At 43.2% G+C, this 24,514-nt stretch overlaps 1 protein-coding gene across 1 annotated transcript in view; it reads left to right on the top strand.

Annotated features, from left to right (window-relative positions):
* Positions 1 to 24,514, top strand: part of LOC138290716 (ovochymase-2-like) — a 559,559-nt gene that overhangs the window by 177,214 nt on the left and 357,831 nt on the right. The window contains exons 8-10 of the mRNA XM_069230265.1: positions 1,805 to 2,026; positions 11,718 to 11,858; positions 13,531 to 13,767. Coding sequence (XP_069086366.1) covers positions 1,805 to 2,026; positions 11,718 to 11,858; positions 13,531 to 13,767 — 600 coding nt within the window. The remainder of the gene's footprint in view (positions 1 to 1,804; positions 2,027 to 11,717; positions 11,859 to 13,530; positions 13,768 to 24,514) is intronic.

Genomic DNA, 24,514 nt, shown 5'->3' with positions numbered 1-24,514 from the left:
AATTTCTGATCTCTAATTAAAATTGTGATTTAATTAAAATACTGTTGTATTTAAAACAGCATAAAGGAAACTCATTTCCTAGTCATTGTTTTCCCGTTTATTAAAAAATATGACTGATAACTTTTGGCGCTTGCTGACTGGCAGTTAGCTCCTTTAGCACGTGGCCTTCCATATTTCACGTATCATTAGTTTTACGTACATTAATAAGTAACTGCGCTGGAAGGAGCAGACATGAGGAGAAATGTTACATTTCCACTTGTGTTGTTGCAGTTACCACTTGGTCTTGAATAATAGAGAGCAACTGGTGCAATCTAGCAAAGCTCAAATAATCGTGTAACAAGGTTATTTTGCAGGGGTCATTCTGAAAGGTTTGAATGCTACGCACCCTGAATGCTGCATTCTCTGAGACATAAACAGATTTGAAGCAGTGATAAGTTTACACAATTGTGAAATGGTCACCAGAATTCAAATACACAAGTGAAAGTTCTGACTGGTACCACATGGATCTAGTTAACCAAACTGAGGGAGCGCTAAAATGAAAATATTGATCCATGGGCTGAAAGAGTTGGACATTTGCTCCATTTGATTCACACCTACATCTTGAGTAGGTTTCACATTTTTAGGCATTCACAGACTATTCATGGTGCTCAAAGCTAGGATATTCTTGAGTACTCAGATGCCCCAAATCTACACTTGAGCAGCTTTCAACATGTGGCGAAGTCTTTGTGCATAATGATGTGTAAATTTGTATTTCCTTCATAACTGTTTTCTTCTCCATTGTGAACATAGTTTTCCTTGGCAAAAGCCCTGCCCTGCACTCACAATCATTCAGAGATAGGTTGTTTCCCATTCTCACCCTAGGAAACCACTGACAGACATTGACACTAGTAGACGCTAGATAAAGTCCACCTATTTTATCTGGTTATGCTGTATACAAATGCCCAAAGTTCCCTCCCAACTTCCTGAATACAGCAGTTTCAAGATATCCTTTTATCACACCGCTACCAACATTTTACTAAATGAAATTCCTGAAATTCCTCCTGTGCTGATCCTTGAATCAGCATATGATTTCTAGCATTTATAAATTCAATTTTTCCTATCATATTCTTCCTGGATTTCATTTCACACAACCGTTCTTCCCTTGCCGTGTTTGATTTTCTTGTGCCTACTTCATACCCACATCTTACCCCCTCAGTACCACCACCCGCCCTTGTCTCTTTACTTTTTTCCTCTGCAGGTTTCCATCCTTTGTGCTCTTTCTTTGTTTCCTGCCCTCTGTTTAAGGCTGTGGTAGAGATACAAAGAAGTCCACCATATTCTAAACAGTTTATTTAGCTTTCATTTTTCCTATTTTTCTTTCATACTGTTGTCTTCTTTGTTTAAAGGTTTAATTCTTTTCATTTTAGGAACTGTTCACATTTGTGTGCACTTTGTATATTTTAATCATTATGAGGACCTGAAATGTAATGGTGGGTCCATGATAATTTCTTCCATACTTTAACCAATTTGGCTTTTTACCTAATGGGATTGTCACTGAATACCTGGTTTGTACTCGGTGACCTATTGGTACCTTCTTGTATCATGTGCAATGCCACTGGTACTTACAAGGATGCTGGTATGACTTTGATTTCTTCTTCATATCAGACTTCTAGACATTTGTGACCTTGACATGCTTCATCACAGGTTAATAGCCAATAAGAAGCATCTGTTTTTCCAATTGTAATTATAAACCATAATTTAATCTAGTGCTTGTTGTCTTGTTGTATTTCTCTGATCCAATCCATCTTTCTTCTTGATTACCTAGATTCGGGCTGCGGCAGCAGTGCTCTCCAAAATGGTCGCAAGGGTACAATATCTTCAAAAGACTACCCCAACTCATACCCTGCAAACCTACTGTGCAGCTGGAACATCACCGTCCCTGAGGGTTGGCTCCTGAAACTCTCTTTTGGAGGTCTCGCCATTGATGGGAGCTTGGGTCAATGTGGAGCAGATAAATTAGAGGTTGCGGACAATATTGAATCAATAGGTAAACCATTGATATTTGCTTTTGCGGCATAGACTCAATCCTCCCTTGGAAGGTTTGGTGTGATTTACTGTTGGGTTGTACGATTGCTGCAAATGAAATTATGAAATTACATATCATCCTGACACCGGGGTCCAGATGTACTAAAATAAAATCACTCAAAAAAGAACAGTAAGTAAATTTGCTGCACTGCATTCCGTGAATGGGACAGAGTAGAACAACAACATACCTACTGAGATGTGGTGCTGTTCTGATCTCTTACTGCACTGGTGCTCTTTAGGCAGCCCTGCGTCAAAGCAGACATCATTGTGCCATAGTGCAAGGGAGTCTGTGTTGTGGTAAGCATATTTTGGGGCTTATTTACAAGCCCCTTGCGCCGCCATAGCATCACTTTTTTGTGATACTGCAGCGGCCCAAGCAGTCCCCTACACTGCGCCACATTTAGAAACGGGCCCAATGGGACCATTGCGCCAGTTTGTAAAACTCTGCGCCACATTATATCTGCGGCAGGTATATTGTATGCAAGGTGGGCTTTCCTACGTTAAAAGCTACGCAGAACTGGCACAATGAAATTTACTACATTTCTGTGCTTTAACAGCGTTACTTTTTTAACGCCTCCTTAGAGCAGGCATTAAAGTGATGCTGGACTTTTTAACGTGGGACCCTCCTCATATTGCTGGAGTAGCATCAGATCACTGACACTACTCCAGCACTGACCCACTTTTTCCAGATTTCCTGGCTGGCGCACCTGTGGAACTGTATGCAACAGAACCCTGTATCATAAATACACAGCTACCATGGCATCGTTAAAGGGTCTAGTGCTGGCACAAGAAAACTGGTGCATCGATGACGATGTGCCAGTTTCTTGTAAATGAGGCCCTTTGTGCAGGAAGGTGTCCCTCCTAGTACAAAAATTATGCTTTAGGTTGTTTCCCACTTTGTATGTCTATTGTATAATGCAGCTCAATTGCAAAGTGTGAAAAATACTGAGACGGCTACATCAGAATTTGCCTGCCGTAATTTATAACAAGCTGAATCTAATGTCACTATGACGTTACAGTGCAGATTTTTATTTGGCATGCCTTTAGTACATGTACATTGATTGACCTTTATAAGGCATTTTAATACCTGCATTGTAATGTATGTATATATATACATTTGCAGCAACATTTTTTTTTTTTCAATGTTTTTGGTCCCAGGGCTAGGGGGTCATGGTATCTCTTATCTGCCCCATTATGTTTTGGTTTTTACTTTTTTTCTAGGACTTGGGACTGAGCCTCCTTTCCTAAGATGGCTGTCATCACATCCTTGTTGATGTGGTGGCAGTCAATCAGATCGCTCCATGGGATCTGTTGACCCCGTGGATACTTTGTGGCGTGATCTGTACAAAGATTTGAGTATTAATTGCTCAAAAACGACTGAGCAGATTTACACCAAATTAGAAAAGGGCACTTTCTGGATCAGGATCTAGCTTTCTTCCGAATTTGGTGTAAATCCCCTTATCCGTTTAGGCTGTAGCTGTGTCTAAAGTTCCTATGGGAAAACAAATGGGAAAATGCCTTTGCCCCCCCCCCCCCCCCCCTACCTCCCATTTTTTCATGGCACTGGCTTGACTGATCACTGAAATGTTCCAGAAAGAAACTGAGCTGGAAACATTTTTTTTAAAGGTTTTAGAAGATTCATCGAATGGCACCAAAGACAGACGCAAACCAAAAAATGCATTTTCTATGGAAACAAGATCCTAACTAAAACTGTAAAACTGCCCATGTTTTAAATATATATTCTTTTGTAGATACATAGATATATATATCTTTTTTGGGGTGACCCTGAATCCCTATAATTTCCCTTATCTGCCCTTACTTTTACCACCTCTGAACCCTAAAATCCCCCTTACCTCCCTTTATCTGTAACCACCCCAAGCCTTAAAAAAACAGTTACCACCCTTTACCTCTACCTACCCTTAAAATCCTATAATCACCCTTATGTCCCTTAACCACTACCCGAGCCTTAAGTCTAAAATCACCCCTTCCCCTTTTTACCACTGGCAACCCCTTTACCCTAAATCCACCCATAGTTCCTTCACTCCTACCCACCCTTAAATCATAAAATAATCATTATCCTTAAATGAAGTGAAATAGACCTTTGTAGGACAAGCCTGCGTCAAAGATATTTTCCCAAATGCATACACAAAGGGATACCTGTTTCACAACGTGAAATACATAAGCAATGGGACAAGAATGATGACACGGAGACAATCCTTAGTACAGAAAAACAGGGATCTAAGGGGTGATTTACCATTTATCCTAATGTAACCCACACAGTCAGTGTTCACATAATATTTGATTTGAAGATACTAAAAGCAGATCAAAGAATACTGAGAACTGCCAGACATGTGACCGGGCTTGAATATTACAAAAGATCCAGGTGTGACTGCAAAACCTACTTGCCCGGAAGCCTCCTGGGTGAAAGCAGGGCCCTACAAATTCCATATAATTAAGTATTTCGTAAAATGATGGTTTTAATATTATGGGCTAAGAATGTTGGTTTTGACCCTCATGTCTTCTAGATAAGTCAGCTTAGTTCTAATAAGAGGAAATGCTAGGACCTGCCTGCTTTTATTCAAATCTTGAGGAGAGCTATATGCTACTGAAGAGGTTCCTCAATCCTGAAGCATTTTCTCAGCCTCTTCTTCTGGCTTCCTCTATAATTATGTCACATTTCATTAAAAGAAAAAGTCCACTCTCTCATCTACATGGCTGCCAAGGCACACGTACGTGGCCATCCTATTATAGCTTCACATCACATGGCCAGGGCTGCCAGTCTTCAAAAATGTCCACGGAAGTTGTCAAGAAGATCCATTCACGGATTTGCACGTGGCATTCTGTTAATTTACTGTGAACAATGTGAAATAGGACCTTAAAAATCACAAAAATAAACAGGGAACGGAAGCTTTGTATTGCTTTGTTATGTAAAGTATCTGAATGATGATATAGTCTCAACAAGTGTAAAAATTGAACTTGCATTCAACCTGTAAGTGCCAAATGAAAAGCAGCGGCACCAAATGAATCCTCTTTTCTGAACCTACCTTTTCTTCTACATGTTATCACTGCCATGGTCCAACAGCCATCTCTACTCACTTTTACCTATCTATTTCTGTTTTCTTGGGAATTACATACCACTTGCAGGCATCTTCAAATTACCGAACCGAAAGAAAGAATGTGTAGAAAAAGATAAACACGGGCCCATAGATATAGAATTCAAGTGGTACAGAGAGAGAACAGGATTCAATACGATAAAGTTATGGGAGTGCTTTGGTCATGGAACTATGGAGGTATTAAATACATTCCAAATTTGTAATCTCAGCTCAACAGGGCATTTCTAAATAACATACAGCCTAGTGTACGAAGATTACCTTCACAAAAAGTGGTTATCAGTTTTTGTGACTGCACTCTGATTGTGAGGACCAACGAATCGGTCAATTCACAAAATGCTGAATCGCAGTGGGTCGCAGATCGGCTTATCTGATTAATATCAATTAGGCAAGTCACAGTTTGAGGCCCCTGTGGTTTACTTCAATCACAGGGATGGTCGCCAGCAAGAGACAACCATCCTTTTGAATGTTTTTCAAATAGATTGTTTTTTAAAAAGCAGCCAGAGTTCCTTGAAAGGCAGTGGCTCTGTTTGGCATTCAGAGTCCAGCCACAAGCCTATCGAACAGAGCTGTTCCTTGATGTATGACAGAGATCACTATTCATCCTCTAAGATTGTCCTGCTACGATATTTTACTGAAGGCCTCAAATTTAAACACACATGCAGACTCTCACTCTCCTTTCCCTCTCTGTGACATGTCTCTGTCAAAAAGCCAGGTCGTGAGCTTTTTCTGGAGCTCTGTCCGGGTGGAGAAGTTGGGTGTTCTAGGTCTTGGCGGTGATGTAGGAGAACGAGTGGCCTCCGATGTAATGCGATGGATGCGGGGGTGCAAGGGCGAGTGAGGAAGAGCACAGGTGTCTTCCAGGCAGGCGAAAGTTCAGTCTATGGTTAAGGTAAGATGGTCCTTGATTGTGTAGTGATTTGTAGGCATGTGTGAGGATCTTGAGCTGACACCTCTTCGGGATGTGGAGCCAGTGGAGGAGTCTCTGAGGTGGGGTGTGATGTAAGTCAGTTTGGGGGGGTTCAGGATGAGTCTGACTGTGGTGTTTTTATGGTTTGGAGTTTTTGAGGAGTTGGGTGGAGAGTCCGGTGTATAGAGCATTGCAGTAGTCTAGGTGGCTCAAGGCGAGGGCCTGTGTGATGGTCTTTCTGGTGTTGATGGGGATCCATCTGAAGATTTTGCGGAGAATGTGGAGGGTGTGGAAGCATGAGGATGGGACTGAGTTAATTTGTTGTTTCATTGTCAGTTGTCTGTCGAGGATGATGCAGAGGTTGCATGGATTGTCTATGGGTGTGGGCATAGGTCCAAGTTCTGCTGGCTACCAGCTGTGGTCCCATATGGAGTAGTTCTTACATAAAATCAATACTTCTGTTTTGTCACAGTTAAGCTTGAGGCAGCTGTCTCTTATCCACTTGGTTATGTCTGTCCTGGTGCTGCGGAAGTTGTCTTTGGCATTGGTTAGGTCCTCAATGAGCGAGAGAATGAGTTGTTGAGGCCATGGGATCTGACAACATTTGCGAGGGGGGTCATGTAAATGTTGAACAGGGTGGGGCTCAGGGAAGATCCTTGGAGTATGGTGCAGGTGATGTCCTTGGGTGCAGAGGAGAAGAGAGGCAGTCAGATGCTCTGTGTGCATCCTGAGAGAAAAGAGGTGATCCACTTGAGGGCGTTCTGCTATATGCTGATGGTTTGGAGTTTGTCGATGAGAGTGTGGTGTGTGATGGTGTCAAACGCAGCTGAGAGGTCGAGGAGGATCAGGGCCATGGTTTCTCCTTGGTTGAGGAGGGCTCTGATGTTGTCTGTGGCAACGATTAGCATGGTCTCGGTGCTGTGGTTGACATGGAATCCAGATTGTGATGTGTTGAGAAGTTAGTTGAGTTCCAGATATTCTGCAAATTGTTTGTTGATGGCTTTCTCGAGTACTTTGGAAGGGAAAGGAATTAGGCAGATTGGTATGTAGTTTTTGAGGTTGCCGGGGTCAGTCAAGGGCCTTTTCAGGAGGGGTCTGACCTCTGTGTTGTTCCATTCATCTGGAAAGGTGCAGTGGAGACGGAGGTGTTGAGGATTTAGGTGATTTCCGTGCTGATAGGGTTGGCGCCGAGGTTGAAGAAGTGGTGGGGGCAGAGGTTGGTGGGTGTCATAGAGTGGATGGATGGCATGATGGTCGGGTTCTCTGCACAGTGAGTGGAGACCAGGTGGAGAGCGTTCGGTCAATGCTTTCTGGTTGCTTGCGGTTGTCGAGACTGATGGTGGAGGGTTTAGGGTCAAAGTTGTTGTAGATCATGGGTCTCTTGTTGTGGAAGTAGTGAGAGAGAGAGTCACAGAGTTCCTGGAAGGCGTGGATAGAGTTCTCTGTGGCTGGAGAGTTGGCAAAATCTTTGACAATCTTGAATAGTTCCTTCATGTGGTTGGCCGCGGTGTTGATGTGGTCGGTGCTAGCTTCTCTCTTATCTTTCTTGATGTGCCGTTGGTATTCAATGAGGGCTGCCTTGTAGGTAGCTCTGTTGGAGGGATCCTTGGAGGCTTGCCATTGCTTCTCAAGTTGGTAGCAACTGCGCCTGGTGGTTCTGAGCTCTGGGGTGTACCAGATGGCTAGCTTTGAGGTTTTGTTGGTTTTGACTTGTTCCATTGGGGAGACTTAGTTTCCGCAGTTGGTGATCTAGGTGGCAAAGTTCGGGTCGGCCTGGTTGAGATCTGCTGAGGTTTCAGGTTGTGAAGTACTGAGGGATTGGGTCCATTGTGTCTTGGTAACCTGCTGTGGATGGTCATGTATGGCATTGTGGATGCATGTTGGTCTCTTCCTGAAAAGGTAAAATGGACGATGACGTGGTCGGTCCAGTTGAGCTCTGTGGTGTGGGTAAACTTGAGTCTGTTACTGGAGCATGCTGAAGATAGCATTGAATATGTGTCTGGCTTTGTGCGTGGGTGCGGTGACTAGTTGGGTGAGGCCAATGTTGTTCAGGTTCTCTTGGAGAGAGGCACTGGGTCCATCGATGTGGAAGTTGAGATCACCAAGAAGGACGTAGTGTTGGGAATCAACACCGAGGGGGGTGATGAGATTGGGGATGACCTCGCAGAAGGCTGGTTGGGATTCTGGTGGTCTGTTGGTGAGGATACCTCTTAACGTGGTCTTGGCATCTGTATGAAGTTGGAAATTGAGGTGCTCCATGAGGGGGTGTGGTCGTCGGTGATGGTGCATCGGATATTTTCCTTGAAGATTATGGCAATGCCTCCACTGTGTTTGTTTGCACAGTCTCTATGTAACATCTTGTAGCCGGTGGGTAAGGCAGTGGCGATGTCGGGGCTCACAGTGGAGTTGAGCCATGTTTCTGTGAGAAAGGCCATGTCAGCGGTAAGGGTGATGATGGTGTCCCAATTATCTATGGAGAGTTTGAAGTCGGAACAGCTGTTGGGAAGGATGCACTGGAGAGGTGCCAGGATATGCATGGGCTCGTCTGCGCAGGGTCTGGTGCAGGATGGAAGACTTTTGTGGTACCCGAAGCAGCAGTGGTGACAGGTGGAGGGTCCTTTGGATGAATGCAGGGAGGCCCAGAAACAGTTGTTCTTATAGTGCCCGGGGTCTAGAGCCAGGAGGTCCTTGCTGGTGTAGCAGTGGATGGTGGGAGGGCCAAGGGTCCTGGTGCTGGGCGCGGTCCAGGCACTGATGGGCATGGTCAGGCTTGCCTTTTAGTGCACCTTCAGCGCGCAGGTAGCACACCCACACGGTGGCCTCCATAAGTAGCCCTGGTAGTGGGTGGGGCTGTGCGGGAGGCAGGGGAGTGGGGGATGGTGAAAAAAAAAAGGCAGGAGCGAGACAGAACAGGAAACGGTGAATGGAGTGCACTGAGCTATCAAATAGCTTGAGAGCTGCAAAAGCCAATATGAGATCCATTAACAAATAAGCCCAAAATAAAAGCCTAAAAACAAACAGATAAACAAACAAACAAGAGCAAGTGCCAAATAAAAATGCCACCAAGGCAGGAGAGACCTTAAGTACTGCTACAGTAGGTGGGCAGCGGGCAAGCAGGAGGATCGAGCTGGGGGCTCAGAGACTGCGAGCAGAGTCCTGGTATAGAGGAGCCAGGCGGGGGAGCAGCGCAGAGACCAGAGGTCAGTGCGCTACTGTTGGAGTCCTGCAATGTCCTCCATAAGGAGTCCTGGGGATGTGCGGGCTGTGCGAGAGCCGAGGGGGCTGGGGGCGAAAAAAACAAAAGGCAGGAGCGGGAAAGAGCAGGAAACCATGACTGGAGTGCACTGAGCTATCAAATAGCCAATAAGAGATCCAATACTGTGTACAGTGAACTATATGGCAATCTTGCTAGGTTACAGGGAGTGTAAAATGAAAGGCATTTTTTTCTAACACACAATACAATTTAAAGACGTGTAAATGAACTGTACAAATGTTTCAGAATGGATCAGCATTTCAAAAAGCACATATGAAGCACATTTGTTGTAATTATGAAGTGTGAAGAAAACAAAAGACATGCTTATTTCCAGCTTGCCAATTTCCACACATTATCATTTGTATGCTTTTTATCAATAAAACTACATGTTTGTCAAAAATTAGAGGTCAGTTCAATGGAAATTGTGCTATTTGTAAATTTTACTGCGCAACCATGCCATTATTAGCAATATATTTGCAAAAGTGTTCTAGAAAAAACACCACCAGCTACATTCCACACATTTACCTTTCTCATGCTGAATGCATTTGCTACACTTTTTCTGTGTTTGATGCTTTGATGTTTCACAATCCCTAAGACTTCAAATATTTATTGCAATACCTCCACTCTGAATATTGTTCCAGGAACACTGAAGCATTCTACATATAGCAAGAAGCCTGCGTGCTTAGGGTGTACCTTTTGCTGAGGAGAGGCTGGCCAGCACAGCAGGCGTTTGCATTTTGAGCACCAGATAATCAAAATGCAAACACACCAAGTTGTCGGCCAGCCTTTTGACTGATGCATGCAGGGGGCTTGAAGAATAATGGGAAAGTGTCCTGGGGGAAGTGATGGAAAGGGCACAAGAAGGCTTAGCTCATTTTGGTTTTGCAAGACACATAGGGCCAGATGTAGCGACTTCCGCATTTGCGATTCGGAAATTGCGAGTCTGTGCGACTCGCAATTTCTGAATCGCAAATGCGGATGCAGAACGGTGTCTGCGACTCGCTATGGGGTCGCAAAGACCCACCTCATAAATATTAATGAGGTGGGTCGCATTTTGCGACCCCATAGCGAGTCACTGCACTCACAGGGATGGTGGCCTGCTGAAGTCAGCAGACCTCCATGTCTGTGACTGCTATTTAAATAAAGCAGTTTTTTAAATTTTATTTTGCAGCCCGTTTTCCTTAAAGTAAAACGAGTTGCAAAATAAAAAAAATAGCGAAACCATTTGGTTTCGTTTTTTCAGAGTAGGCAGTAGTCCGTCGGACCACTGCCTGCTCTGAAAAAAACTTTTGAGCAACATTCACAAAGGGGAAGGGGTACCATGGGGACCCCTTCACTTTTGCGAATGAGTTACCACCAGTGTGACACTGGTGGTAACTGCGAATTGCTTAGCGACCACATTCGCGGTCACAAAGCAATTCTGCATTGCGATGCGAGTCGCAAATAGGAAGGGAACACCCCTTCCTATTTGCGACTCGCATTCACAATTTGCGAGTCGGTATCGACTCGCAAATTGTGAATGTGCATCGCAGAAGGCTGTTTGCATGGCACAAACTGCGATTTTCGCAGTATGCCCCATGCAAACAGCTTACTACATCTGGCCCATAGCGCCTTGGGCTCAGACAAGACCAAGCTCAAGTCTTTAGTTCAGGCTTCTCCAACGAGTAGCTCATGAGCTACTGATATTTCTGATACGTCTTGAGCTTCCCATAAGTAGCTCTCCTGTGTGCAGCCCAGCCCACTAAATTAGAAGGTATTGTTTGATTAAACTAATATAAATATATATATATATATATATATATATATATATATATATATATATATATATATATATATATGTATATATATATATATATATATATATATATAGCAATAATGAAAAGTGTGTATTCAAGATGAAAATGTGAGTATTTTCAAAACTCATAAGCAAATGTTTGAGGAAAGTGGCATGATTTTGCAAAATATATTTAAAATTCATATTTAAATGACAAATCATATGACACCCGGGAGACATCTTACTATTATTTATACCTTGGTGCCAGGAGCATTTCTGTAATGGTTGTTATGTATTACTCATGTGAAGTCATTCCAAATTGATAAAGCATTTTTACATTACTGCTATCTATCCTGTCTAATGCACTGGGGTGATTACTGATGTTAGTATTGTATAAGGTGGCCACTAATAAAAAATTGTCTGTTGTGGTCACTAATAAAATACTAATAATGTTAGTGCCTCTGAATTGTGTTCGTAGCTCTTATTACAGAAAAGGTTAGAGAACCCTTCTTACGTTAGCTCACTCATCTTTAATATTAAGCCAATGTTTCTAAGGCTATGAATGAATCAGATTTTCTCTTTTTGCTTCAATTTTCACACTTTCAGGAACCTACTGTGGGTTTTCACTTCCCCCAGTGATAATCAGCACAAGTAACAAACTTTTCCTGAAATTCTCATCTGACTCAAGCTTGTCCGATTTTGGATTTATGGCACAATGGGAAGCTGTACACTCAGAAGACATAGAGGGTAGGTGAGGTGGACACCAACATTGATAAGGTGAAAATGGTGGTTTGAACATGTTTACATGATCCAAATGCTTACGCTGTGGATCTGTGGTGTGAAAGCAGAGGAGGACTATGTGAAATCGTATGTTACATTAGTGGATTTGTAGAGCGCTGCTTATCATTCGTGAGAGTATGCAGGCACTAGGGAGGTGTTGTATGAGCTTGGATGAGGACGATGGAGGGTGTAGTGTACTAGTCAAAGAGCCAGGCCTTCGGCTTCTTTCAGAATTCCACCAGTGGCGTGGATGTCCTGATGTGGAGGAGGAGGTCGTTCCAGGAATTTGCTGGGAAGTAGGAGAAGGATTGCCCTAAGGCCCTGCTTCTCCAAGCACTGGGTGCATGGGCAAGTGAGAGAGAGGCAGACGAAGGTGCGAGGTGGGTTGGTGGGAGTTGAGGCGGTGGTTGAGGTAGGTGGCATTATTTCTGGACTGGGAGCCAGTGCAGCTGTCTGAGGTGGAGGGTGATGTGGATGCGGCCACGGAGATCAAGAATGAGTCTGGTAGTGGCGCTCTGGATTGTCTGGAGTCTTTAGAGAATATGGCCTGGTGTTCCCACAAAGAGTGTGCTGCCGTAATTCAGTCTGCTTGTGAAGATGACCTGGGTGATGGTGCGCCTTGAGTCCTGGGGGAGTCAATTGAAGATCTTGCATAACGTGCGGAGGATGAAGAAGCAGGAGGAAATGACAACATTTATTTGTGATACCATGGAGAGTTTGCTGTTGAGTATGATTCCAAGGTTCTAGCGCACTCAGTGGGGCTCGGTGTGAGCCAAGCTCTGAGGGCCACCATGAGGAGTCCTATGGGGAGTTTCTGCTTCCAAAAATCAGCACCTCCATCTTGTCAGGCAGTTCTTCTTCATCCTGTCTGCGATGCAAGTCACGCAGTTGTTGAAGTTGTTACTGGTGTTGGTGGTGTCTTCAGAGAGGGAGCGGATGAGTTGTGTGTCGTCGGTGTAGAAGACATTGTTCAGTCTGTGGGATCTGACAATGTTGCTTAGTGAAGTCATGTAGGTGTCGAACAGGATAGGACTGAGAAACAATCCCTGTGGGACTCCACAGAAGATTTCATTGGGTTTGGAGGTGAAAACAGGGAGGCATACTCCTTGGGTTCTTCCTGTGATAAAGGAGGTGATCCACCTAAGTGCTGTTCCCCAGATTGTGGCCTGGTGAAGTCAGGTGACAAGTGTGTGGTGTGAGACGATGTCAAATCCTGTGTAAAGGTCAAGGAGGATGGCAACTGTCTCATCTTGGTCAAGCATGTCATGGATGTTATTCGTGGTTGCGATGAGGACTGTTTTGGGGCTGTGGTTGCTGGGACACCCAGTTTCTGAGCTGTCCAGGAGACTGTTTACTCCATAATTTTGGCTGGGAAAGATAGTAGTGTGACAGGTCGTAGTTTTTGAGGTTGCTGGTGTCTGTTGATGGTTTCTTTAGGATGGTGTTGACCTCTGCATGTTTCCAGTAGTCTAGGAAGGTGGGGGTGGAGATTGAGACGTTGAATCTGGTCTTGCTTAACTGATTTGTTTGGGAAATTGACTACTGCAGATCTGGTTCAATCAGTATACCAAAACAACATTGCCTAACTCTGTAACAAGAAATGTTTATAATCAACATTGATGTTGTACATATTTTTCAGAAATACAGAAGTGTGGAGGAGGTTATCATGGAGATCTTGGAGTAATAAAATCTCCCCGGTGGCCTGATAGTTATCCCGCCAATGGCCTTTGCCTGTGGAGCATTGAGGCCCCTCAAGGGAAGACGCTGACTCTGAGTTTCACTCATTTTGACATGGAAGACCCGGGCCTGATCACTGGGAAATGTCTTGATTCTGTAACCATCTATGATGATTCAAAAGAGGATCCAATCATATATGGTAAGTCTTTTGGGCAGAACAATGCAATACACTCTTCAGGCTTACTCGACCGAGGCATTGAAGCTCAGATGTACTAAGGCTTTGTGTCGGTGTTAGCGTGATGCAAAGTAATACAAAATGGTGCAAAGTGGCCCATGCTATTTACTATCCAGGGAAACATTTGCTTTGCACTGGGAAGATGTAGTTTTCACTGTGCAAAAACCACTTTGCGCTGTTTTATGTCAAGTGTGCATTACTGGGATCAGCACAAACTTTCATAGATTTTGATGCAAAGTCCAGTCTACAAAGACAACCAGACCACGTTTTGTGCCAAAAATTAATGTCTGTTTTAAGCAGACACAATCAAGAACAAATGTGTTAATTTCTCAGAATCTGCCATTGTGTGTGTGTGCAGCAGTGCACAGTACATATTCAATGTGTGGGAACATTCTGACTTCGTCTATGCCTAAGAACTTGTACTAGAATGGTATACGTCCAAAATCAATAGAAATCTTATGCCAGACAGCACATGCTCACTTGTGCACCAGGGAGCACAGCTTTTCGTTGCACAAAGCTGCCTTTCTTAAGCACCAATGCAGGGGATGACACCTGCAGCAGATCAAGGTGAAGGATAATAAAAAATGGCTCTCTGCTGTTTGCCCCTTTCTCATTGCAGCCCAGAAAATGTTAATGCCGCTCAGGAGTTAATTGGTGATAACATACGAATGACATCAGCTGACCTCGCCACTGATTACATTTCCAGCCTCACAGAACCCCGAGATATGATTTATGTATTTTAAGCTGTAACAAATGTTAAAGATACCAGTACCAGAAACTAAGAATTAGCTATATTAGCATACATTATTAGGTTTACAAAATTAGAACTTTAATCTGATTTTCTTATCATTCCATTATCAATCATTGGGTTGGCTATAGTCTTACACGTTATGATGTCTCATCTTTCAGGGGCGGCTCCTCCATTAGGGCAGAGGAGCGTTCCACCACCCTCCCCCCCATAGCAGCTGCTGCAAACCTTTGAAAGAAAAGGATAATAAACTTTCTTTGTTTATTCTCCTTTTCCTTTGAAGGGGCGGGGCCACGGGGGTGACAAGCAGCGAGGGGGAGTGCTCCACGCCCCCTCCAAGCACCTTGAGCCGCTCCTGCATCCCTTAGTATGCAACTTTGTTATCCTGTACTGTACCAGTATAAGAGAATGAAATTCCAGAAAACAGCTTCTCAATGGTTTTCTAGCTGGCCTCTATTGCTTAATTGTTTTATCTGCCTGATCCAGAGGGTGTCATTTCCTGAGGAACAACAGAGTGTAAATTACAAGACTGAGAAGCCTATCGGCCAGACCACAGACAATTTATGACTGGAGCTAATTCATGTCCTTGGTAGTAAGTTGGGGTGCTTGCTCCAAAAACCTTTTACCAGCAAATGTAAGAACAGGATTCTTAAAGCAGTACCTGTGACAAGAATGTTTGTGCACCTTTTTGTGTGGAAATATGTTGTGGTGGTGATGTGTTTAGTTGTTTTTTGTGCTATTGTGTGTTTTTGTGCTGCATTATTGTGATGTGATATATTTTACTGCAGTTGTTGAGTTGCATTCTGTTTTGACTTCTTTGTGATGTTCCCCTGTGACAAGCAACCATTTACCACTGTCTAAGACGGTAAAAAGCACCCCCCAGCTCTTCAACTACTTCAGTCAGTCCAAAACAGTGGCAGAGACTGTGCACCTTAGCAAACCAGGCCCATATTTATACTCTGTTTGCGCCAGATTTGCATCATTGTTTTTACTCAAATTCGGCACAAACTTAACTTCATATTTATACTTCGCGCTAGACGCATCTAGCTCCAAAGTTATAGAGTTTGAGTCATTTTTTGGACATGAAAACCTACCTTGCCCTAATGACATGCAAGGTAAGCGTTCCTGTGCAAAAAATTACTCTAAGGCATGTGTGCCTTATTTATCCTCTGGCGTCAAAATGACACACAGGAGGAGGCAGGCCTTAAAACATGGCGCCCAGCCGGATTTGCGCTGTTTTTTAACACCTGGGTCAGGGCAGGCGTTAAGGGACCTGTAAGCTCATTTCCATGGTGAGAGACTACGGAAGCAGTCCACAGGCGCCCTTCCCTGCACCCAGGGACACCCCCTGCCTCCCTCGTCCACCCCTGGAGGACACCCATGGATGGGAGGACCCATCCATGGTGAGTGCAGGTAAGTGTAGGTAAGTATATATATATTTTTTTAAGTGGCAGGGGGGGGCCTAACTTGGGACAGAAGTCCCCTGGGCATGGCCATTGGGCAGAGGGGCATGACTCCTGTCTTTGCTAAGACAGGAGTCATTTCCATGGGGGTTTTGCGTCAAAAAATGGCACTAGTCAGGTTAGAGCCAACATTTTTTACTCTAACCTGACTTGCACCATTCTTTGGCGTACAACCCTCAGTCTTCCCTTCGCTCCGCTGCCCAGTTACGTCATTTATTTTGACGCTAACCAGGCCGCAGCGCCGGCTAACGTCATTCCATAAATAAGGCGCTCGGCTTGTGCGTTGGAATGGCGTTAGCCAGCGGTAAACTTTTTGACGCAAATCTGCCCTAGCGCTGATTTGCATAAAAAAGTATAAATATGGGCCACAGTGTCCACTTTACGGTTCCTATGTGTCATTATGTAAGCACCACCATATGTTATGATAGAACTTCCTGTTCGAGGTTTTTTTGATCTTTTAAGAAATACTATTGGATTTTCATCAGAAACATTTTACATAACCCATCAGGGCATTATACATTGTACACAAGTAATTGGGATGTACCATCCTATCAGTCCTAGGGTCTCATGAAACAGAAATCATGGTGACAATAATCCTTTAACAGAACAGTTGCAACTCAGTCTGCATTATCTTCAGCCGTAGTATGCCCCATCCACGCATCCATTTATCTACTCCTCCCTTTACTCTAAATATAACAGTCCCTCAACCCTCCCCACTCAACTGCTGTGTGTGCCCCTTCCCAGTCCTCGTTAGATTGCATGTATTTGGGGGCATATTTATACTCTGTTTGCACCGAATTAGCGTCATTATTTTTACTCTAATTCGGTGCAAAACTAACTCCATATTTATACTTTGGTGCTAGACCCGTCTAGCACCAAATTTCTGGAGTTAAAGTCACTTTTTGGAAGTGGAAACCTACCTTGCCCTAATGAGATGCAAGGTAGGCGTTCCCGTGCAAAAAATGACTCTATGGCTTTAACGCCATATTTATACTCCTGTGCAAAAATGGTGCACGGGAGGGAGGAGGGGTCAAAAAATGGTGCAAAGCTTGCTTTGTCCTGTTTTTTTACTCCTGGGTCGGGGCAGGCATTAGGGGACCTGTGGGCCTATTTCTATATTTCCATGGTGGAACACCATGGAATAAGCCCGCAGGTGTCCTCCCCAGGCCCCAGGGGCACCCCCACCCACACCAGAGAAACTGCGGAGGATGGGGGACCCCATCCCAGGTAACTACAGATCAGTACAGGTAAGTATTGCATTTTATTTTTAAAGTTCCATTGGGGGCCCTGTAATGGGCCACCATGCATGGCACAGGATGCAATGGCCATGCCCAGGGGATCCTTGTCCCCTGTGCTGGCCATTGGGGTGGTGGGCATGACTCCTGCCTTTTGTAAGCCAGGAGTCATTTGGCATGGTAAGTGTAGCACCATAAAATGAAGCTAATCTGGTTAGAGTCATTATTTTTTACTCTAACCTGCCTAAAGTCATTTTTTTGTGCTAAATCCCCTTCTTCTATACCACCAGCCCCACCCGACTGAAGTCATTGTTTTTACTCTAACCTACCCTTTGCACCGGCTTGCACCATTCCATAAATATGGTGCCCGGCTGGTGCACAGAAATGGTGCAAGCCGGTGCTAAACATTTTGGTGCAAAACTGCTGTCTGCTGACATAGGTCTTTTGCAGACTACCTGAATGTTCTCTTCGTAATTCTTCTCCACCCAGGAGATAAATTCCAACCAAGCCAGTCTCAACATTGCTTAATACATGCACTTGTGTACTCGAACTGTACTGTACTGTACTTTATGTTTTTTGGATCTCCAGTCAGAAGTCCTCAAAGGAACCGTTTAAGGTAATTAGGCATGGTAAAAAAATCTTTAACAATGTCTAATGCATGATATGGCCATGGTGTTGATGTCAAGTTTGTTTTAATCACTGTTCTATGTGTGATGGTGTTTGATCAATTATCTTGTTTATGTGGGTTGCCCTAACCTTTAAGACTGATAATCCTCTTTTCAAATTCTGGTTTTCTCTTACAACGTCCTGTAGCATGAAACTATCAGGTTGGGCCAATTATTTTCCTCGGTTGTCTGGGAATATGTGGAGGCTGTCCTTAAACTCGGAGTCCAATTTTCTTCTAATATTCTTCTTGGTTGATTTGTCTATTCACTGTATTCCTCTGCGTGTCATGAGGGTTTCAAGCCTTTCAGTGAGAGTTGTCACACATATTACCTCTTTGTTAGGAATAATCACTGTTCTAATGTATTGAAATAGTTCATCATATGCTTTTTCTCTCATATTTTTGTAGCAATCATCGGTGTGAATAGTAGATGCATGGTCTTCCTCCTTTGCTTTAACCCTTATATAGTTCCTATAACAAGATGTATGATAATGGGCTTCTGCAGCCACTATGTCCCTACTACAAACTGCTAAGATCTTTAAATCACAATTAATGGTTTCACACTCTTGAAGGCTTTTGTCAACTCTAAGCTCCGTGGCCTTGATTAATTTCTCACGCGTTGATGCTCTCTTGTAGCATTTTATCTTTCAGCAATATATACATTCTTCCACATACATGTTTGACTTTAATTATGTTCTTCTGCTTAAGCGTTTACTCATGTACTCACTTGTTTTAGCATCATCACTGACACTTGCTTCAGCTTTTCACTTATTAGTCTGTAAATCTCTCTCCATAGTAAACAGGCTTGTTAGACTTGGCATCATTGGCATGGTCTCCCCTAACCTTTTGCCTCTACTTCCCAGGTTGTTTCTGTGTGCTGGACTCTGTTTTTGCTGTTTTGTTTGCTCTGGGCACTTTACCACTGCTGACCAGTGGTAAAGTGTAAGTGTTCCCTATATAAATTATATGTGTACATTGGCTTATCCTTGATTGGCATATTCGATTTACTAGTAAGTCCCTAGTAAAGTGCACTAGAAGTGCCCAGGGCCCGTAAATCAAATGCTACTAGTGGGCCTGTTTGTGCTGCCCACTTAAGTAGCCCTGTAAACATGGCTCAAACCTGCCACTGCAGTGTCTGGGAGTGCAGTTTTAAACTGCCAATTCGACTTGGCAAGTGTACCCACTTGCCAGACCTAAACCATCCCTTTTTATACATGTAAGGCACCTCCAAGGTAGGCCCTTGGTAGCCCCATGGGCAGGGTGAAGTGTATGTTAAAGGTGGGACATGTACTGATGTGTTTTACATGTGCTGACGGTGAAATACTGCTAAATTTGTTTTTCACTGTTGCAAGGCCTATCCCTCTCATAGGTTAACATGGGGGCTGCCTTTAATTATTATTAAAGCGCAGGTTCCCTTTGGGAGCAGATAGGCAGTTGGAGTTTGGGGTCTCTGAACTCACAATTCAAAAATACATCTTTTAGTGAAATTGGTTTTTAGACTGTGTGTTTGAAAATGGCACTTTTAGAAAGTAGGCCTTTTCTTGCTTAAACCATTCTGTGACTCTGCTTGTTTGTGGATTCCCTGTCTGGGTCAGTTTGACAGTTGGGCTATCTTCACCTCTCCTCTAGACAGTGACACAAAGGGAGATGGGGTGTAGCCTGCATATCCTGATGGGCCATCTGGGCTGAGTAGAGGGGAGGAGTGGTCACTTAGACTTGAAAGGGCTGTGCCTGGCCTCACACAATGCAGTCTCCAAATCCCTGGTGTGGGTTTGGGGCCTGGCCTGGGCAAGGCAGGATCTTGAAAACCACAGAGACTTCTCTTTGAAGTAGGCCTACTTCAAAGGCAGAAAGGGGTATAAGAAGAGCACCCAAAACCCCTGAAAATCAGATTACTTCTGGAACCAAGAAGAACCTCTGCCAAGGAGAAGAGCTGGAGAAGCTGGAGGAGGAGTATTGCCCCTTTGCCTGTGACTGTGCTTTGCTGGGTTGGCCTGCAGTAGCTGCTTCTACCTGAGTGAGGACAAAGACTGACTTTTGTGTGACTTCCCACTGGTGAAGAATCTCCAAGGGCTTGAAACTGAGCTTACCTCCTGTTGTTGAAGTCTCAGGGACAGCAAAGGCTTCTCTCTGCTATCACTTGGGCTTTCTGCTGAGAGTCCTGCCTGCCAAGTTGTGCCCTAACCTGTCTCAGGGAGTTAACTGAGGGTGATTCTCCTTTACCCTGACTAGAGTGAGGGTCTTTGCTTGGACAGGGGGTAACCTGACTGCCAACCAAAGGCCCCATTTCTAACAAGACTACTGCACTTCCTCTGGTAAAATACTTGAGGAAATGTGTTGCTTTCCACATTTCTCACAATGTCTAACAGTGGAATGTGGTACCTTGCTTGCGCTACCACTAACAAGGTTCTCCATGATGACTAGTCCTACAGGCTTTTTCAGCGTAATTCCCTGTTAGACATTTGACCATAAATTAATTATACACTGGGGATTAGAGGGACAGGATGTGCATGTTTCAGTATTCTTCATGATGCTGTACGGTCATTCACTACCAGCTCTGGAAAAAGAAATGAATTAAAAAATGTATAACTTTTACTTGGTGTACTTAATATAATCATAATTACTATTATAATTAAATGTATATAATCACATTCACTGTAATTGTAATTTTGAATAATAAAATTCACAATAATAAAAATTATGAAAACATTTCCACTTGCATCAAGGTGTCTTGGGAGTAGAGTGGTAACTCAAAAAAGGCATAGGGTTATGTCCTGCTATCACATATGTTCCATCTCTAGGTTCCCATACCTTGCCAATAAATCATATTAGAGCCCAACCCCCATGTGGTACCGATAACATGGTTGGCTCAAGGCCTAGGTAGGCTGAAGACCCACACACACCGATAACTGAAGAGAGAGGAGGAGTACAACAATCCTGAACTTGGCATGTCCATAAGTCGCTGCCAAAAAGCACTGAAGTAACCACAGACAGCCTCACAACAGTGCAGCTGAAAAAGGTCCAAATGTGTGTGCCATCTCTATGGTTGTCCAGTCATCCACTTCCTGACAACTAGGATTTTAGATATAGGGATGAGGGGTGATACCCTGAGACCAGTCCCAGTATGTTTGTTTCTGGTCCAGGGAGGACCTGGACTGGCAGTTCGGGCTGGACTGTTCCCATGGGCAGCAGGGTCAAGACAGATTTGCATATGGCTGGGTCCAAACTGGAGTAGCATGGTGAGCAAAAGAATGACGGAATAAACCCAGATCTGTGACTGGGGGGTGAGTGTTTGGAAGGTGATAGAGCGGAACGTGGTAACAAATTTACCTACGTTTGGACGCTATTTAGGCCGATGAATCTTTTGACTTAGTGGGAACTCTCTGTACTCTTAATCGATCAATCTCATCAAAATCAATAATCAATAACGAACATAAGCAACACCTTGAACAACATAACACTTTACAATTAATCCAGAATACATTTCGGCGAACCCTGACCTTTCAGTCAGGAAGAACCACACCAGTTTATTGCAAAGTTAGTGAATTTATTTCCCTATATTAACAAAGCTAGCACAATATAAATGTGTCTCAACACCAAATGATAAACATATATGAACATTAATAGCTGTCCATAACGTCGAAACAAGTGTAATCTATGAAGCATTTGAATCACAAGGCATTCGATAATGGCTATGCAAAGCACTAATACGATAATCTGTAATGAACTAATTGCGTACATTTAGTCAGCATAACAAGATCTCAAATTGCATCGTGCAACATGTGGAATCCTCGTCTAACCTCAAATTAGCATCAGCATGTGGGACTTCATGCAAAAACAATTTAGCAACATTAATTTAGAAAAACTCCTAACTAGGGCTCTTGCCAAAATCAGCAGTTGGTTACCTAAAAGAAACACAATGCAATTTTACAGTTTCCTTTCATATTTACCAATTACGATCAGCATACAAGGAAGTCTTCGTCTCACAGGTACCGTTCTTCGGTCATCATGGGTACCGTTACTCGATCAGCATGGGACGGGACAAAGGGGCAGGGGTGAACGGGCAAATGCCTCACGGTGGCAAGGTAAAACTATTACTTCATGCAAAGGGATCAAATCAAAGTTACAGTCTCTAGGGCAAGAATCATTTAAAGTCTCTTTCTCTCGATTAGAGAAAGAATCAAAGTCTCTCAAAATGGCGTCGCAGCAAAGTGCGCCATAATAGCTACGAAGTCAAAATGGCAGGATGTCCGATGATAGAGAGAGAGTTCCTCTCGTGCACCTGGGTTTTATAGACAACAGTTCAGGTCCAGTAGGGTCTCCATTGGAGGGTTCATAGGTTAGCTTCAAATTGACCAATCAAAAACGACAGTTCTCAAGCTTTTACTTAAGCATACATTATCCTTGGAGATGGGTACGCAGATCGCAACATTGTCTCCTAATTAGCTTACTCTCAGAGCCTCCATTGTCCGCACCTGCAAGTCGACCTTGAATTAAAGAGAAAATATGCCAGGCTGGCACCAACTTTAAGATAAGCATGTGAACAGTTTCTGTGGAAAAGTACAGCTTCAAGCAAGAATACACGTTTATTAGCACAGTGGAAAAATACGAGCATCTAAACCATGAGACCGGGCAACTGGGCCAAAGCCTCCGCTAAAGTAATGCTAAGCTAAAGCGTTTCAAACAAGCAAATCGTAGCATACGTGTATGATTATGTCGGATTAGTGCAATTCTAATTCACCACGTTATATAAAGCACGCGTATAAATGATGGCAAACTACTCTGAGGGCACATTTTGTCCCCGTACAATCTTAATTAGTTCGGTTAAAGTCACACAAGATTATTTCAGCACTACGTTTAAGCGTTAATAAATCAAAACCTTCATTTTCTGCTTCATCAATCCCTCCTCTGATGACTACTAGTCATCACACAAATTTAGCCCACAAATTTTATCCCATTAAAATTCTGTCAGTTCCCTTTTCCTTTTAGTTCCCCTAGTTTGCGCTTTGTATTCTTCTGCCATTCTTTTCATAATTTTCTCTTCTTTTCTTCTTTTAATTCTCTCCATAATCATTATTATTCCCCTTTTTATTCCCCAAATTCCAAATACACAAATTATCACTATTAATATTCCTTCTATTATTTTCAATAATATTCCATTCCAAATTCCCCCAAGCCAATGTCCCACTGAAGCTATTCCTTTTCCAACCTTCTCCCACACTCCTGGTTCTTTCAGTTCTTTCAAATCTGCACTTTCTTTTGTTAGATTAGCAAGCATAGTTTTAATCTTCACACTATTATCCGGTATATAGGTGCAACAGTGACGTGCACCAATCATTTTGCAAACGCCTCCATCCTTTGCTAAAAGAATGTCTAAAGCAAGCCTATTTTGAAGAGTCATAGCTCTTTCCGCTGCAAGCTCAGCATCTATCAGGATTATAGCACCTGAAAACTTTGTCAGCATGTTATCCACTATAGTAGACAACTTTCGTATCTTGATGGAATTCAGCACAACTCCCAATGAAGGAATCATGGCTCCAAATATATCACCTACCACAGCAGCTGCGGTCTCTCTTTTCTGGATACTATGGGATCCAGATGTCTTTTGAATCATCGATACGTCATCCAGTTGATAAACCTTTGGGAACACTATACCCAAATAACATCTCCCCCACCATCCCTTGGGAAGACGATAATAAGCATAATGCCCACAAATGTAATATACACCTGGAATGACAGGGTCAAGTCCGTCCATCATGAATGTCCATTTGGCCTTAAAAATAAACGTATGTTTGCACTCACTCGCTCCTACAAAAATATTGTCATAATATGATTCACCTCGATATATACAAAATTTCCCTACATGCCAAGCATCTAAAGCTATTTTCCCTTGTGTCTTTATAGCAGCAAAATCATAATTATCTACTGAAGTCCTCTTCTGTAGCTCCTTTTCTAATTTTGCTTTCATTTGAGCCCTCCTATCATCTGTGCGATCTAAAAAGCTTATTTCTACAGCAGAGACTGAGCAGGTAAGATTCTCCCTATGAGCATGAGCCGTTTCAAAAGGTTGCATTGGCTCGAAAAAGTCCCTCATAATTTTGTAATCCCAATATCTTGCAGTTTCGCTTAGCTGCGCTATTATAGGAACATAAGCAAAGGTAACATCATAATTCGAGTAAAAATACTGTATGTTAGTTTGACCATAAAACCTAGACATTACTATACTACATGTAATCCCATATGTAAGAGGCATGTGGTGATAAGTTACCCCTTCTTTTACTGATGTCGGTATCTGTGTACACACATAACAATCCTTCGCATCCATAGTCTCAACATACTCTGTTAGCAAGCGATAGAAAACGTTATACGAAAGCTCTTTCTTATCGTGCAAGAGTCTCTCATCCAATGCTAGTCTTTTCAATGGTGTTAGTTCAGTGACAGTAACAGGAGCAATAGTAGAAGCAGTAATAGTCTCATTCTCACCCTTTCCATGCATTCCAAACACAATTGCCATTATTATTATTACACATGTAATTACCAAGCCTATACACGCATATTTACAAAACTTCTTTCTATTGTTTGGCGCCATGATCTGTATAGA

The sequence above is a fragment of the Pleurodeles waltl genome, chromosome 1_1, assembly GCF_031143425.1.
Source record: "Pleurodeles waltl isolate 20211129_DDA chromosome 1_1, aPleWal1.hap1.20221129, whole genome shotgun sequence".
NCBI lineage: Eukaryota > Metazoa > Chordata > Amphibia > Caudata > Salamandridae > Pleurodeles > Pleurodeles waltl.
Note: the sequence above shows the minus strand (reverse complement) of the source record. Positions and strands in the feature narration are given on the sequence as shown.